The sequence below is a fragment of the Podarcis gaigeae genome, assembly GCF_964106915.1.
Source record: "Podarcis gaigeae genome assembly, chromosome: 14".
Taxonomy (NCBI): Eukaryota; Metazoa; Chordata; class Lepidosauria; order Squamata; family Lacertidae; genus Podarcis; species Podarcis gaigeae.
This window is the reverse complement of record NC_139690.1, coordinates 28,091,269-28,108,013: the sequence shown is the minus strand read 5'-3', so window position 1 is coordinate 28,108,013 and position 16,745 is coordinate 28,091,269. Positions and strand designations below refer to the sequence as shown.

Below are 16,745 nucleotides of genomic sequence, written 5' to 3'. Positions count from 1 at the left end.
TGTCTCCTGCGGAAGTGAGTTCCACAGTTTACCTATGTGTTGTATGAAGGAGGACTTCCTGTTGTATAATATGGTGATGAACATCAGCTCTCAGCCACGCCTTTCTGAACACCATTGCACAGACCACTTGAGAGAGGCTGTTGACTCTTGTCGATGAGTGTTTGCCAGTGCAGTTCCTGGGGAAGGATCTGGCCCTCTCTGAGTCTCCTTTAACAGCCAGCAAGTGGGGAAGGAGCCCTTGGGGAGTGTTTCATGCCAGAGGAAAGCTCACTGCGAATTTTCTCTCCCCCTTCCTGATGCAGAATTCCCTTTGTTCTCCTACAACAATGGGGTTGTGATGACATCCTGCCGGGAGCTAGACAACACTCGCAGTGCCCTCTCGGCTGCTTCAGCCTTTGCCATCGCAACCGCAGGCGCCAACGAGGGCACGCCAACCAAAGAGAAGTACAGGAGGATGTCCCTTGCCAGTGCAGGTGAGAGGATGGGGATTCCTCCCCTTCTTGGGGGCCCCACCCCATTTTCTCTGCAGAAAGAAGAGGCCATGGGGACACTTTGCAAAAGCCTCATTGCTTTGCATACTCCCTTTGCAGGGTTTGTATCCTGAAACGTAGGGCATAAACACTTGCATTGTGCTGCTGAGGGATTTATTTATTTAATATTTGTATATCACTATTATCATGCTTGTGTGTGTTTTTCACAACACACCAGTCTCTAAGCAGAGTGAGGTTCTAGGCGCTTACCCAGAATTTGTGTTTGCTTTGGAATGAAGTACAGCGGAAATTGTGGTGTCTTTATGATATATGGTTTATTTACACATATATACAACCTGAGCCTGTGATGGATGGGTTCACAACATTAATACCCCAAGACAGTCTTGCTTTTCCTATAGCTACAGCCATGGATTCCCACAGAAGTCAGGCATGGCTCTTTCTCTCTGCCTTTGCAACCTGCCCGCTTCCTCCAGCTTCTAGCTCACATAACTCAGCTCTCAACTCTGGCCTTTTGCCTTTCTAACTGGCAGCCAGTTGAGGGAGTAGAGTCCACCCTTTTTCTATCTAGCACAGAACCATTCCCTTTGTTTCCTTAATGGCTCATTTCATCACCAGGAAGCTCGACTGGCTATTCCAGGACTTAGACAGGCCTTGACATACAGCCTATTCCCCACCCCGTGCCCCCAAGCTATACATATACTGTATTTTCCCGTGTATTGGACAAGGTTTTTTGACTCAAAAATCACATCAAAAAACTGGGGTCACCCAATACATGGACAGTGGCATGGGGATGTGTGGAGAAGCTGTGCGCCACCAGCCAGCTTGTTGGTGGGAGCGCAACTTCCCCCAATGCAGCTGTGTGCGGCGGGTGATCCCTGGATCATTTTCCGCATGGCAGCATCACAGGAGGTTGTGCTCCTGGGAGCGCAACTTCCCCCAATGCTGCTGCATGTGGGAAACGATCTAGGGAGTGTTTCCTGCCCACAGCTGCTGGGGGGGGGAGAGAGGCTTAACAACTTTGGGCCATCTCCCCTCATTTTCCTAAAATTGAGTCCCTCAAAATGGGGGGGGGGGGACGACTTATACAAGGGGGTGTCCTATAGATGGAAAAATACGGTATATGCTGTTTCAGCAATAAAAACATAAAACCATACAATAAAAACCATATACAGTGGTACCTCGGGTTAAGTACTTAATTCGTTCCTGAGGTCTGTTCTTAACCTGAATCTGTTCTTAACCTGAAGCACCACTTTAGCTAATGGGGCCTCCCACTGCCGCCGCACCGCCGGAACATGATTTCTGTTCTCATCCTGAAGCAAAGTTCTTAATCTAAGGTACTATTTCTGGGTTAGCGGAGTCTGTAACCTGAAGCATCTGTAACCCGAGGTACCACTGTATAAAAAAGTAAAAGCAGACATCAATTAACCATTGTGGGAGGATGTAGTCTTAAACTGGATGGAACAGAAAAGTTTTCAGCTGGCATTTAAAAGTTGGCACAGAGGTTGCCTGCTAAATCTCAACATCTGGGAGAACTTGCTGGGTCTTAGAAGGCAGGGTCTGGGCAACCCTCCTGACCTCCCAGCTAAGTTGGAGCTTATTCTCCCAGGCATCCCTGCATGGCCTCTTCCCCTCCCCTGCTCTGAAGCTGACTTGGCCTCCTCTGTGCTCCTTCCAGGCTTCCCCCCTGACCAAAGGAATGGCGACAAGGAGTTTGTGATCAGGAGGGCAGCGACCAACCGGGTCCTCAATGTCCTGAGACACTGGGTCTCCAAGCACTCCCAGGTATGCTGCTCCCAGAACAAGTGGAGGCAGAAAGTTGCACTGGTAGCAGTTTAATTAATTCAACGAGATGGATGAACTTGGTCCAGTGATTCCAGCTTCTCAAAGTCTGATAATCATTCACACCTCCTGCTACCCCCTTGCCTTTTGGTGTTCCCCATAGATAACCCCACCGTCCTCCAGGGGGCAATGCCACCTACTTTGGGAGCTGCTGCTCTGACTTGTGAAAATGCAGAATTGATATAGAGGCTGGTTTTTTAAACTACCGGTAATTCTTAGAGTAGATTCATTGAAATGAGTGAACAGGACTAAGTTAGGCCCATTAATTTCAATAGGTATACTTTGAATGTAGCTTAGTCGATTAACACCCAAACATTTCTATTTTTCTTTTTTGCAGGATTTTGAAACAAACGATGAACTGAAGTGCAAAGTGATCAGCTTTCTGGAGGAAGTCATCCATGACCCAGAACTGCTGACACAAGAGAGGAAGGCGGCAGCCAATATCATCAGGCAAGTTACCCTCCTGCAGATCTGTGGTTGGCTGGCAAATGAGCTGGGCCAAGAGCAGGGCCGAATCCCTGGCCACCCGACTCTTATCCACTCCCACACTCAGTGTGGTGTGGGTAAGACTGAGGGTGCTTATAGCCCAGGGTACAGTTAAGCATTAAGACAATGGGCTGGGCTGGGCCTGTGAGTCGGCAGTTGCCACCACTTAAACTAAAGCAGCTAGAGGGTTCTTCATGGTAGTTCCTCAGAAGTTGGTGGATGCAGTGGCGTAGCGTGGGGGGTGCAGGGGGGGCCAGCCGCACCGGGCGCAACATCTGGGGGTTAGGGTAAGGGGGTGCAAATCCACGGGTTAGGGGGCACAAATCCACGGGTTAGGGGGCACAAATTACTTGCCTTGCCCCGGGTGCTGACAACCCACACTACGCCACTGGGTGGATGAACTACCAAGAGGGCCCTCTCCCTTCTTTTCACTGGTAGCTGCTTAGGTAGGTCTAGGTGGTGGCAACTGGTGGCCCATAGGAAGTAGCCCAGGGGAGGGCCTTCTCTGTGGCAGCCCCTCAATTGCGCAATTCCCTTTCCACAGAGGTGCATCTGAAACCTTCATTATACAGCTTCCAGGGAATGCTGAAGATGCACCTCTTGATGCTGGCCTTTGCCATTTGAGATGTGTATTTTCAGGACCCACCTCATCCCTGTGACTACAATTTGTTTTAGTTTCTGGATCATAAATTGCTGTAATCCACCTGCTGAAGGGTTGACAGTACATTATTATTTTAAAAGAGAGGGAGTGATGCTTTACCTAGGCTTTTCCACCTCGATGCAAATAGGCTTCAGCGGGGAAGCAATGAAAATCTCCCATGTGCTTTGGGCTCTTATATTCCAATGCTGCCATTTTTCTCTTGCACCTCAGGACCTTGACTCAGGAGGACCCTGGAGACAATCAGATCACACTGGAAGAGATCCTGCAAATGGTAATTGTCCTCCCACAATTTCTGTCCTCTCGCAACTGGATCGCAACAAAGAGCTGTGCTTATTTTGTATTTCCCTTCTGCCTTTATTTCCCTCTGATCCCTTTGTGTTTTGTGGGAAAGAGATGCTTTCATCGCCCACTAGTGAGCATTTCACAACCCAACATAAATTACGAGAGCCTGCTGGGCTTTTTCTAAGTGTCTTTGGGTGGTTTTTGTGTAACTCCCTGGTCGTCATGCAAAATGGGGCCATTTTAAGGATATGCCTGCTTGCACCAGTGAGTCAATGCTGGAAGTTTTGGGGCAAAATTATTCAACAGCCACTTTAGAAATGAAGCAGAGAACAGGAATGTCCCTCCTGGATGGCAAGTGGGCTGCCTGCCCAGGAGTCAAGTGGCTTATCCGGGAACATCCTGCACTTTTCTCAGCAAAAAGGAAAAGGGAGTGAGGGCTTTCTAGTCCAGAGCCCCACTGAAGACAAAACCACTTTGGGAAATTCCTCCAAAGAGAAGAGCAGAACAGAGCAGGTGTCACATTACTTTGCAAGAAAGCAGAGTAGCAGGAGGCATTTTTATCTGCGCAGGAAGTTCCTGCTTTACCTTGATCCATCTAGGCCAGGGATGACCAAACTTGGCCCTTCAGCTGTTTTGGGACTACAATTCCCATCATCCCTGACCACTGGTCCTGTTAGCTTGGGGTGATGGGAGCTGTAGTCCCAAAACAGCTGGAGGACCAAGTTTGGCCACCACTGATCTAGGCCATATTGTTGACACTGACTGTCAGCAGCCCTCCAGGCAGGGAGTCTATCCTCACCTTTACCTGGAGAAGCCAGGGTTTGAACCTGTGATTCTGTGAAGGGAAAGCAGATGCTCCACCACTGAGCTAGATCCCTTCCCCTTCTTGTGTGTGCAAAGAGGCAAAACTGGTGCAGAGTGCCAAGCATTTGAGGAGCCCCTTGGAGTGCAGGCTTGAGGCTGCATGGAGTGCAGAGTGGCATTCCCCGCCCCCCTGCACGTCAACAAACTTCTAAGGTAGGGCTGCCATACATCCGGACATTACCAGGATTTCAAAGGAGGAACTGACATCCAGGGGAGAGAGGATCCTCAGCATGAAGCAGGCCTCTGCAGTCCAAGCTCAGCACTACTGTCATGCTGCCTCTTGTTCCAAGATGTAGATGCTGCCACTCTGTGGCACCTGTAACAGTGCCGGTTCTGTGAATCGAAGCAGTGGAATGGGCATATTTAGGGTAAGGCAATTTGTAGGTATCGCCCGCCTGGCCTCCAATGTCAACAGGCCTCAGGGTGAGCCCTCTGTGACTCTAGCTGGTGCTCACAACACACACACACACACACACACACACACACACACGTGCACATATGCATAGATGCTCACCCCATTGAAGAAGAGGCTGAGCAAGGCCTGGGAGGAAAAGGGACCTCCCCATAGTAGCTCTCTGAGTCTTTGCTTGCTACCAGCAGATTCTGCACGTGTTGTCTTTGCTTCCATTGAGGGGCTTAAATAAATGCTGGGGCTGTCTTCTTTCTCTCCAGGCTGCGGGAGTCAAGGCGGAGCCCTTTGAAAACCACTCTGCTTTGGAAATCGCAGAGCAGATGACTTTGCTGGATCACCTGGTCTTCAAAACCATCCCTTATGAGTGAGTCACAAAGAGGCTTCTGTTTTCCTCCTTTCCATCTCTGGCATGTATGGAGAAGGCAATATTTATTTATTTCATTTCATTTCATTATTTCATTTCTCTTCTTTGCCTGTTTCTCCAAAGAGCTCAAGGTGGCATACATGTTTCCCTGCCCCCCTTTTAATCCCCACGACATCCCTGTGAGGTAGGTTAGGATCCCAATCCTAGGCTCAGATCCTGCTGGCTGGTTTCCCATGGGGACATCTGGGTAGCCACTGTGAGAACAGGATGCTGGACTAGATTTGGCCGTTTGGCCTGATCCAGCAGGCTCTTCTAGCATTTTTATATTCTTGCCACTTTACATTTTCAGAGAGTTCTTTGGGCAAGGCTGGATGAAGTTGGAGAAGAATGAGAGGACTCCGTACATCATGAAGAACACCAAGCACTTCAATGATGTGAGTTCGGTCTCTAGGGCTCTGAACAGCTTTGGAGGAGCCCAGATGCAAGAGGGACTGCTCCCAATTTGGGGAAGAGGGAGCGGTATCGCATAGCATTGCAGTCAGTGGGTGGCCGGGCTGGGGAGGTCCTTGTTCCTAGATCTGCCTCTGTGGTATAGTGGTTAAGAGTGGTGGACTCGTAATCTGGTAATCTGGTGAACCGGGTTTGCGTCTCCACTCCTCCACATGCAGCTGCTGGGTGACCTTGGGCTAGTCACACTTCTCTGAAGTCTCTCAGCCTCACTCACCTCACAGAGTGTTTGTTGTGGGGGAGGAAGGGAAAGGAGAATGTTAGCCGCTTTGAGACTCCTGAAGGGGAGTGAAAGGCGGGATATCAAGTCCAAACTCCTCCTTCTCCTCCTGTGAGAATCTGGACCTGCTCTCCTTTTCAGAAGGAAAGCACTCAGGCAGAATTTGACTTTGGCAGGATTTCAGAGGGTCTGCTTGACATGGAATGGCTGGAAAGCTTTGATGTTTGTTCAGCAGATGACCAACTGGTCAAACCAGTCTCCAGAACCACCACCCTCCCTCTCTCTTCTAAATAGCATTAGCACTTGTGGATTACAGTCAAAGTTTTCTCCTGACGTGCCGGAAATGCACATGTGGTTGGAAAGGGCAGAGGCAGATGCAGGGGGCAGGGCAGGGATTGTTAAAACTGAGGCCAGGTGAAAATCTAATGCAGAAATACAGATGGCCATAATGATAGCATGATCATTTCAACCTCCCAGAATTCTCTGAAACTGACCTTACCACTTCGAACTGAGGCTGCCATGTTTAAACTGTTTGGGAGAACCCCAAAGCTTGCCACACTTTGTGACACTTTCCTCCTTTGTCCTGATAAAAGGTATTATTATCCTACTGAAGACTGAAGCTCCACCCCCCCTTATTGACCTCCCTTTTTATGCTGAATTACAGTTCACCAAGAGGTTCAGGGCAGATAAAAGAAAGTCCTCCTTCACGCAATACATAGTTAGACTGTGGAACTCACTCCCACAGGAGGAGCTGATGGCCACCAACCTAGATGGCTTTAAAAGAGGGTGAGGCAAATTTGTCAAGGAAAGGGCTATTGATGCCAACCAGCCATGCTAACTCTGCCTCCACAGTTGGAGGCAATTGCTGGAAAGGGAGAGTGCTCCTGTGCTCTGGCCCTCCTTGCTGGTTTCCCATAGGCATCTGGTTGGTCTCTGTGAGAACAGAAAGCTGAAATAGATAGGGTATTGGCCTGATCCAGTAGGCTTTTGTTCTCTTCTTATGTTCCAAGCTATTTTTTGTGGATGGAAACAGGACAGAGGTTTTTATAACATGATGTGTGTAGTAGTAGTAGTAGTAGTAGTAGTAGTAGTAGTAGTAGTAATTTATTTATACCCTGTCCATCTGGCTGGGTTTCTCCAGCTACTTTGGGTGGCTCCCAACAGAATATTAAAAACACGGTAAAACATCTAACATTAAAAACTTTCCTAAACAGGGCTGCCTTCAGATGTCTTCTGAAAGTCAGATAGTTATTTATTTCCTTGACATCTGATGGGAGGACGTTCCACAGGGTGGGCACCACTACCAAGAAGGCCCTCTGCCTGGTTTCCTGTAACCTCACTTCTTGCAAACTGCCAGAAGGCCCTCAGAGCTGAGCGATGGGGGTGGAGACGTTCCTTCAGGTATACTGGGCCGAGGCCATTTAGGGCTTAAAGGTCAGCACCAACACTTTGAATTGTGCTCGGAAACATGCTGGGAGTCAATGTAGGTCTTTCAGGACCAGTGTTATATGGTCTCGGTAGCCACTCCCAGTCACCAGTCTAGCTGCCGCATTCTACATTAGTTGTAGTTTCCGGGTCACCTTCACAGGTAGCCCACTTAAAGCGCATTGCAGTAGTCCAAGCGGAAGATAACTAAAGCATGTACAACTCTGGTGAGACAGTCTGTGGGCAGGTAGGGTCTAAGCCTGCGTACCAGATGGAGCCGGTAGACAGCTACTCCGGACGCAGAACTGACCTGCACCTCCATGAACAGCTGTGAGTCCAAAATGACTCCCAGGCTGCACACCTGGTCCTTCAGTGCCAGGATGTCTGTTCATCTGGGCACTGTTCATAACGTCATTATCCCCATCTGTACTTTCCTGTGTCTCATTTCTTTCTGACCTCCCTATTTACAATCCTGTGTAAGTGTGTGTAGATAGTTAGGTAGCAATAGACCTGCAACTCTGGATAAGACTTCATGCACCTGCTGAAAAAAACAACAACCTTATGCCATAATGAATTTGTAAGTCAGCTGAAGCAAAACAGCAACCAAGGTTCCTGCGGCACCTTAAAGACGAACATGGAAAACATATGGATTTCAAACTCTTTACCCATCTTAGTTACAGATAGATGTGCAGTAAAGGTAAAGGGACTCCTGACCATTAGGTCCAGTTGTAACTCTGGGGTTGCGTGCTCATCTCGCTCTATAGGCTGAGGGAGCCGGCGTTTGTTCGCAGACAGCTTCCGGGTCATGTGGCCAGCATGACTAAGCCGCTTCTGGCGAACCAGAGCAGTGCACGGAAACGCCGTTTACCTTCCCGCCGGAGCGATACCTATTTATCTACTTGCACTTTGACATGCTTTCAAATTGCTAGGTTGGCAGAAACTTGGACAGAGCAACGGGAGCTCACCCCGCTGCAGGGATTCGTACCGCCGACCTTCTGATCGGCAAGTCCTAGGCTCTGTGGTTTAACCCACAGCACCACCCGTGTCCCAAGATGTCCAGTAGGAGGCAGCAAAAATATGTAGCGAAACCTTGGCGACCTCAGGCTTTAGGAGCCAGCCTTGCGGACAAGTTCTGTGAACTCAGAGCCCTGTCAAGTCCATGCATGTGCCCCTGAGATAAAAGTACATTTGGTTTCCTGTCCTCATCTTTTTGTGCTTGAGCTTAGGGCTCTGTGATCCTTTTCAATGGCACACAGGCGGTCCTGATGACCGCCGGGCTGTGCGGCTCCTCTCCCTTCTGCAGATCAGCAACCTGATCGCCTCCGAGATCCTCCACAACGAGGACATCACCGCCAGGGTGAGCGCCATCGAAAAGTGGGTGGCCGTGGCCGACATCTGCCGCTGCTTGCACAACTACAACGCGGTCCTTGAGATCACCTCGGCCTTCAACCGCAGTGCCATCTTCCGCTTGAAGAAGACATGGATGAAGGTGTCCAAGCAGGTGGGTACGCCAGCAGGGAGCATGAGGCAAGGCTCTGGGGTCACTTTGGACTTGTAGAATTGTATAGTTGGAAGGGACTCCCAGGGGTCATCTAGACCCTGCAATGCAGGAACTGCAGCTAAAGAATCCCTGAAATGTTCGAGAGTTGTAGCAGTAGTAAATAATAATATAAGTAAATAATTGTGGGGTATTTTTTAATTTAAATGCATATGCTCAGCATAAAATCAGTAAAATCAGTGCAATAACAAACACAGTTTACAATATCTATGAAATCATTCAGGGGAAAGGGTTGTGGCTGAGCATCTGCTTTGCATGGAGAGGGTCAAATATTCAGTTCCTGGTGGCATGCCCAGGTAGGGACGGGAGCCCCCCCCCCCCCCGCAAAACAAGAACTTTGAAAGGCCATGGCTGCCAGTCAGTGTAAAGCTAGATTGGTCTGACTTGGTAGCTTCTGAGAATGCAGATTCCTTCAGAATCATGAGAACTGGGCACCGAAACACCCAGCCCAGCACAATGACTGGCTTTGTTTGATCTTTGACTTCTGCTGCATGCCAGTCTATGTGCAGAGGCGCATGCTAGCTGTGGAGTGCTGAGATTTTTTTACTATGTAGCCACCCCCCTCCTTCTCCCCCAGCCACAGCAGAGAGATTTGCTTGGCCTGTTCTCTACATCTCTTGCTTCCTCCTTTCATCCAGAACTCCCCTGCCAGACCACTTAGGAGGCTCAGTTTCCTTCTTTGCTGTGGAACTGAGACCTGGCATTCTTCCCGCAGATACTTATCATACGCTCAGATGGTTCCTCACAACACAAAAGTGCAGCCAAACCAGATGGAGCAGATTTCTTGCTCAGCTTCAGTTTCTGCAGAGGATTCACATAAAGAATATGTTAAGCTGGAACCTCTGTGGTCTGAAGGCAATTTCACAAGTGACCTCCACTCCGTTTTTGAACTTCTGTGTTGCCTTCAGCCCAGTTGTCTCTATTAGGCAACTTAGCTGTGATTCCAGCATTGCAGGGGGTTGGACTAGATGACCCTTGGAGCCCCTTCCAACTCTTACAATTCTATGATTCTAGGGTTGCAAGATGGGATTATTTGGTACAATTAATTGACCGAAGCTTCCCTGGCCAACTGATAATTTGCCCCACTTCCTGTTTTTGATTCCAGACTACTTTTTGAATTCGCTGGGCCTGCCTCTTCACCATGTTGACCAAAGCGCCCATTTGATTTTCAGTAGCTCAGAAGCAGATCCTTGGTATCATTCCCCAAAAAGGCGCCCCCCCACCCCCCACCCCAGCCTGGATTCTTCTTTCTTCCTTAACCAGAGTCTGCACTTTGTGCCTTATGTCTTTCTTTTCAGACGAAAGCTTTGATTGACAAGCTGCAGCGCCTGGTGTCTTCGGAAGGCCGCTTCAAGAATCTGAGGGAGGCCCTGAAAAAGTAAGTGACTGGCAGCAGAGCTCGTCTGCCTGGGGGTGGTGCCCATCATGCCTTTGTTTGCAGAATGTGAGACCTTGCGTGGCGTCTGAGGTATGTGCATGCGCACACAGAATGACAAAGCATGGCACACCTGTGAGCACCTCCAGTAAGTGCTCCTTCCTGCTAGGTATTTGGCTGATATTGCCAGGACCTGAGAAAGATCAGCTCTCTTTATTTATTTATTTATTTATTTATTTATTTATTTATTTAGACCAGATGTCAAAGAGAACAACAACTACCAGACTTTTAAAAGACATCTGAAGGCAGCCCTGTTTAGGGAAGCTTTTAATGTTTGATGTATTACAGTATTTTAATATATTTTTTGGGAAGCAGCCCAGAGTGGCTGGGGAAGCCCAGCCAGATGGGCGGGGTATAAATAATAAATTATTATTATTATTATTATTATTATTATTATTATTATTATTATTATTATATTCCACATTTTTCCTCCAAGGAGCTCCAGGTGGCTCACCTGGTCCTCCCCTTCCTCGTTTAACCCCCTAGACAACCCTGCAAGGTAGGCTAGGCTGAGAGGGAGAGTGGCTGGCTCCCAAGGTCACCCAAGTGAGCTTCATGGTTGAGTGGGGATTTGAACCCTGATCACCCAGGTCTTAGTCCTCACAACAGCCCTGGAAGGTAGGGATGTGAGCCTTGGTTTCTCCCAGGTCTTAGTTTGACACTAACCACTGCACAGCACTGTCATTTGCTGCTCAAAGCCTCAGCCGAGGAGGAAGAGCCACCCAGAAGCCCTCCTTCCAAGGAGGCTGAAGGTATCAAGGGTCGGGTCTCCAAAGGCCCAGGTCTGGAAATGTGGAGCTGAAGGGAAGAACTCCCATAGCACACTCCATGAGTGAGGAGTTGCTCTGGTGGAGATGGTGGGTGGCATGCTGCACAGCTGGGCCTCCAGCCCCTGGGACTTTGCACGCCCCTCGTGAGCAAGGGGAAGGGAAACCAGCTAATTAACCAGGCGTGAGAGACTGTGAAAGGGAAGAGGCCCTTCAGAGGGCAGAGAGGAATGCTTTGGCCTCTGCACTGAATGCAGAGAATCTCAGAGGTTCCAGAGTTCCAAGACATTCCTATTTGCACAAGGGAGAGGGGTCTGCGAAGCTGGAGACTTATTCATACTTGATGTGAAGGACTACACTGGAAAGTATGGCATGGAAACAGGGAAAGTTTTTGTCCCTCTTTTGTAAGACTAGAACTGGCGGGCATCCAATGAAGGGGAATGTTGGATGATTCAAGACAGATAATAGGAATCCCTTCTTCCCACATTGCATAATTAGGCTAAGGAGTTCACTCAGGTGGCAGTGGTGCCTTTCAACCTGGATGGCTTAAAAAGAGGATTGGACAAAGTCATGGAGGAGGAGAGGGCTATTGATGGCCACTGGCTCTGCCTCCACGTCTAGAGGCAGCAATGCTTCTGAATACCAGTTGCTGTAAGCCGCAGGAGAGGGGAGGACTCTTGTGTCCGAATCTTGCTTGCCAGTTTCCCACAGGCATCCAGTTGGCTTCTGTGAGAACAGGATGCTGGACTAGATGGGTCATTGACCTGATCCATCAGACCCTCCTTATGTTCTTAAGTACCAGACTTGATGTGAGGGTGACACAAAAGCTCTCCCTGCAGGGAGTAATCTGTGGTGACGGTTTATGAACCCATCTAAGCTGACATGGAGTGAGGAAAGTGCCTGTATGAACTGTGGCCAAAGAGGAAACTCAGGAAAAAGAGAGATTGGATCCTGTCTGAGGGTGCCCATCACATAAGTGGGACTTCTTTTCTCCCTTCCAGCTGCGATCCACCCTGCGTCCCATATCTAGGGATGTACCTGACAGACCTGGCCTTCATTGAGGAGGGCACCCCCAATTACACTGAAGACGGCCTTGTGAATTTTTCCAAAATGAGGATGGTAAGTTTCCTGGCACAGTGCTTTTTGGCAGGGAGAAAGGGCAAATCATAAGGTGGTTTCATAAGTCTGATCAGATGTCAAGAATAGCCTGACGAAAGGATAGTCCGTGAAGATGTGAACCACCTGATTACGCCACCCACCAGCATCAGGCTCTTTTATTTCATGAGCTTTGAGTGTTTCCCCAACAACTTTTATTCCCGGGAGCACAAACATAAGCACCAATTTGTTTTCTTTCTGCACAGATCTCCCATATCATCCGAGAGATCAGGCAGTTCCAGCAGACAGCCTACAAAATTGAGCATCAGGCAAAGGTAACTTCACCGCAGACCCTTTCGGGGGGGTCAGGCTTGTCCCTTGCACCCACTGCCCAGAGGTGAGGGTGTCAGAGAGCTCGTTTGAAAGCAGCCTTCTCCACCCTAGAATCCTCCAAATGTTTTGGAGGACATCTTCCTCTAGCATGGACATGGTGGCTGCAGTTGATGGGAGCTGTGGTTCAAAACATCTGGAGGGCACTAGGTTGGGGAAGACTGTTTGGATAAAAACAATGGCTGTAGCTTGAGATCCACCTTGCTGGCTTCCTATATATGAGTGGCCCCTGCGAGAACAGGATATATTCCTGAATAATTGTTCCTAGGTAACCGTTGCTGAGGAAGGTACTTATAACTTCATGGAGGAGAGGGCTATCAATGGCTACTAGCCAAGATGAATGCTATGTTCTGCCTCCACAGCTGGAGGAAACAATGTTTCTGATACTTCCTACAAAACTAGCTCCCATAAAGGGAGAGAAACTATAAGCAGAGGTAGTCTGCTTCTGAATAGCAGTTGCTGGAAACTGCAGGGGAGGAGAGACGCTATTGCACTCAAATCCTGCTTGTGGGATTCCCGCAACCATCTGGTTGGCCACTGTGAGAACAGGATGCTGGGTTAGACGGTCCTGATCCAGCAGGTGCTTCTTCTGAGGCCATTAAGAAACCCTATGGTTAGTTTGTTGCACGGTATCCCAAGACCAACAGATCTGTTCCCAGCCATCTGACAACAGGCTCACAGCACTGGGCTCTCTCCCCTTGGGTCCAGAGGGAGCAGCATTGACCCCTCGCTGCCTCCCTTTCCTTCACCCTCTCTCTGTTTTCTTTCTCTTCCAGGTCACCCAGTACCTCCTGGACCAGTCCTTTGTGATGGACGAGGAGGGTCTTTACGAGGCCTCGCTCCAGATAGAGCCAAAGCTGCCCACCTGAGCCCAGAGTGGCAGCAGCCCCCTGGGGGCCCTTCCCTGTACACCATGTACCATATTGTACATAGCAGCTGTTTGTTTCTTTTGGGAACCCTCAGTTGACTTCCTCGTATGTGCTTCTCCAAGACCCCACCACCACCACCACCCCTCTCCTTGTCTTTAGAATCTGACTAGCCACCGTTTGTCCTGGGGAGTCTGGCATAGACCACTTTGTTGACTGCAGTCCTGGTTCCTATTCAGCTATGTTCTCTTTGTTGTTGATTCTTTGCGTGCGTGCACTGGGGGCGGGGGGAGGGACGGAGGGGGTGGCAGCCGGGAAAGCCACCCATGGGGGCATGTGGGGCATTGCACAAGGGAGCCCCTCCTTACCTGAGGAACAGCTGCCTGCTTTCCAGGCCTCTGCAATCTGGGCACGGCCTTCCATTTTGCCGGGAGGGGGGCTACGGAACACACACACTCACTCCGAGTCATTTCGGACGGCAACCGCTAAGTCCCCCAATACAAGTCATGTAATAAGGGAAAGCAAATCCTTGAGGACGCATTTCACTGAGCAGCGGCAGGAGCAGAGAGCGCCAAGGGGACTCTGACCTCCTGTTGCCAAGGAGATAAGAGAGGCTTGAAGGAGAATCCGACCCGCTGGTGGTCAACTGGGCAAAGCAGGCTTGATAGGTAAAGATGGTGGCTCTCTTCAATGAGGCCAAGGTGGAGCAGTAGGGTTTGGGTGACAGAGTAGGAAGGAGACAGGCAGACAGGTCTCCCCTGGGGAACAGGTACTCTTGGTGCAAGAGGACTCCCTTTTGTGGGGGTGCTGTCTGTCCCCACATAAATGGGTAGGGAAGCAGGGCAGGGAGGAGACAACCACCATTTGGGTTTCCTGCCTCAGGCACCCAGGTGGCTTGGGCCAGCCACAAGAGGAAGACAGACAGAGACCAACCATATCTTTGAACCTTCCTGCTTCATCGCCCTCCTGAGAGGCTCTGTGTGAATTTCGCTCCTCCGTCCGTAGACTTTAGTGACTCTTCTTAGTAACATAATGTAGAATTAGAGAGGGGAGGGGAGGGGGGAGGGGAATGGCCAAGTGTTTTTATTACATATACTGTAATCCTGTCTAACCACTTGCTAGCAGGACTACAGTAATGTACTGCTTATTCTGTGAATATTATCACGTATTTTTTACATTGTACAGGATATAAGCCCAGGTGAATTTTTGAGTGGCAGGCATGCTCCACAGTAACGGAAAAACCAGAAGAAGAAAAAACAAAACAAAACCTTTTGCTGTAAGCAATACCTATTGGTATGAGAATTCTCTTTCAAGACCTAAAATATTTCGACTTACAGCTTGTTTGTTTGGGAAAAGGAAAAAATTTCCATTTTTGTAAAAATATATGTTTCCTGATTACCTCTTGCTAATAAATCTATTCTATCTCAGGGTGAACAGTGGCTTTGCAAAGGTGTATTTTGGACCCATCAGAGGGAGCTGTTTGGGATGGGCAAGTTTAAGCAGGGGAGCTTGCCTAGTTCATCAGAAAAGCCTGGTTAAGACCCCCAAAATATGGCTAAGCAGAAGGTCACCTGAGAGGAGGACGGTCTGCAGGAACTCTATGGGAAGACAGGGAGCAGTAACTGTCGTAACCCATCAATCACCAGTTACCAGCCATGCAGCAAAGCTGGGGCCATATTTCCTTATGGCAGAGGTTTTCAACCTTTTTGAGTCCATGGCTCCCTTGGCCAACTCTCTTCTTTCTGCGGCAGCCCTGTGGGGCTCAGGAGCCCAGTTATGTCACCCCTTGCTAGCAGAGCTGACAGCTTCTCATCCTTTCTTCAACATCCTCCCTTATGGAGTGTTCCCTCAACCTCCTCTCTTCTCCCCTCTCCTTGAAAGTCCTCTGGGCAGACGCTGCTTCTGCCCCTGGTCTCTGAGCTGCCCCTCCCTGCCCCAAAGAAACATGCCTCTCCATACTGCCCCACAGGGGCCTGGGACTTGTCAGCCCATTCCCAACAGCAAGGGCTGGCGGACTGGCTGACTAGACTGCCCTGCCCATCTGCTTGCTTACTCCAAGGCCGCCTCAGCTCCTGGCAACCAGCACCCCTTGGCCAGCCCCAGAGGCACAATTCACCCGCAGAGCTTGTAGCCAGGTCTGCTGCAACAAACCGCTGTGTAAGCCTTTGGAAGGCAGAGACATGAGAGGGGATTAGAGGCGGGAGGGAAGGAAAGAAAGAGGGACAGAGGCCGGTGTTGCCTGCGGCACCCCTGACCATCCTTCAAGGCACCTCAGGGTGCCACAGCACCCTGGCTGAATACCACTGCCTTATGGGTAACCTTCCAAGGCTCTCATCCCAGATGTGGGCGGGGCCAGAGGCAAAGGTGGGTGGTGCAATTAATGGAAATACTTCCTTCCTTCACTAGATCACTTTCTGCACACAGTTGCACATCCCTCTCTATCTTCCATCCAGATAAGCATGAGGCATTGTTTATTTTATTGCTCATTGTACTCCATTTATATCCTGCCCTTCCTCCTGAAGGAGCCCAGGGCAGCAGACACAGCAATTGTTTGTTTGTGTGTGTGTGGTTTGAGAGCAAGCATGGTGTAGTGGTTAGAGCATCAGGCTACAACCTGGGAGACCAGAGTTCAAATCCCCACTTGACCATGATACTCACTGGGTGACCTTCAGCCAGTCACTGCCTGTCAGTCTAACCTGTTGTGGGGATTAAATGAGGTAGGGAGGAGCCATCTACATCACCTTGAGCTCCTTGGAGAAAAAGATGTGATATAAAAAAAATTATGTCTCTCTCTGTGTGTGATTAAAAACCTAAAAACCCTATAAAAACATCCTAAAAAGTTAGAAACTATGGGTGGAATTCAACTGTGCTTACAAATGTTCTGCCTGCATAAGCATGTCAGGTTGCTAGAGGGAACTGTCCCCCTTCTGCCATGTACTGTTCTGGAGGTTCTCCCAAGCTGCCCATCGAGTCATTTTTTTTGGGGGGGGGGGGAATGGAAAAAGGGAAAGCTCTATTGCATAAGCAGAGGCCATTTCACTCAAGTTTGTTAGGTGAATTCCACCCACTATCTCAACGGATGA

General features: G+C 49.4%; 1 protein-coding gene across 1 annotated transcript in view; it reads left to right on the top strand.

Moving 5' to 3' along the window:
• The window catches only part of RASGRF1 (Ras protein specific guanine nucleotide releasing factor 1), a 59,353-nt gene extending 44,257 nt beyond the window's left edge, over positions 1-15,096 (top strand). The window contains exons 17-27 of the mRNA XM_083713071.1: positions 303-473; positions 2,167-2,273; positions 2,668-2,780; positions 3,688-3,748; positions 5,296-5,399; positions 5,749-5,833; positions 8,855-9,052; positions 10,408-10,487; positions 12,313-12,430; positions 12,673-12,741; positions 13,573-15,096. Of these exons, the coding sequence (XP_083569197.1) occupies positions 303-473; positions 2,167-2,273; positions 2,668-2,780; positions 3,688-3,748; positions 5,296-5,399; positions 5,749-5,833; positions 8,855-9,052; positions 10,408-10,487; positions 12,313-12,430; positions 12,673-12,741; positions 13,573-13,665 (1,199 nt within the window). The 3' untranslated portion in view covers positions 13,666-15,096. The remainder of the gene's footprint in view (positions 1-302; positions 474-2,166; positions 2,274-2,667; positions 2,781-3,687; positions 3,749-5,295; positions 5,400-5,748; positions 5,834-8,854; positions 9,053-10,407; positions 10,488-12,312; positions 12,431-12,672; positions 12,742-13,572) is intronic.
• Positions 15,097-16,745: the final 1,649 nt, after the last annotated feature.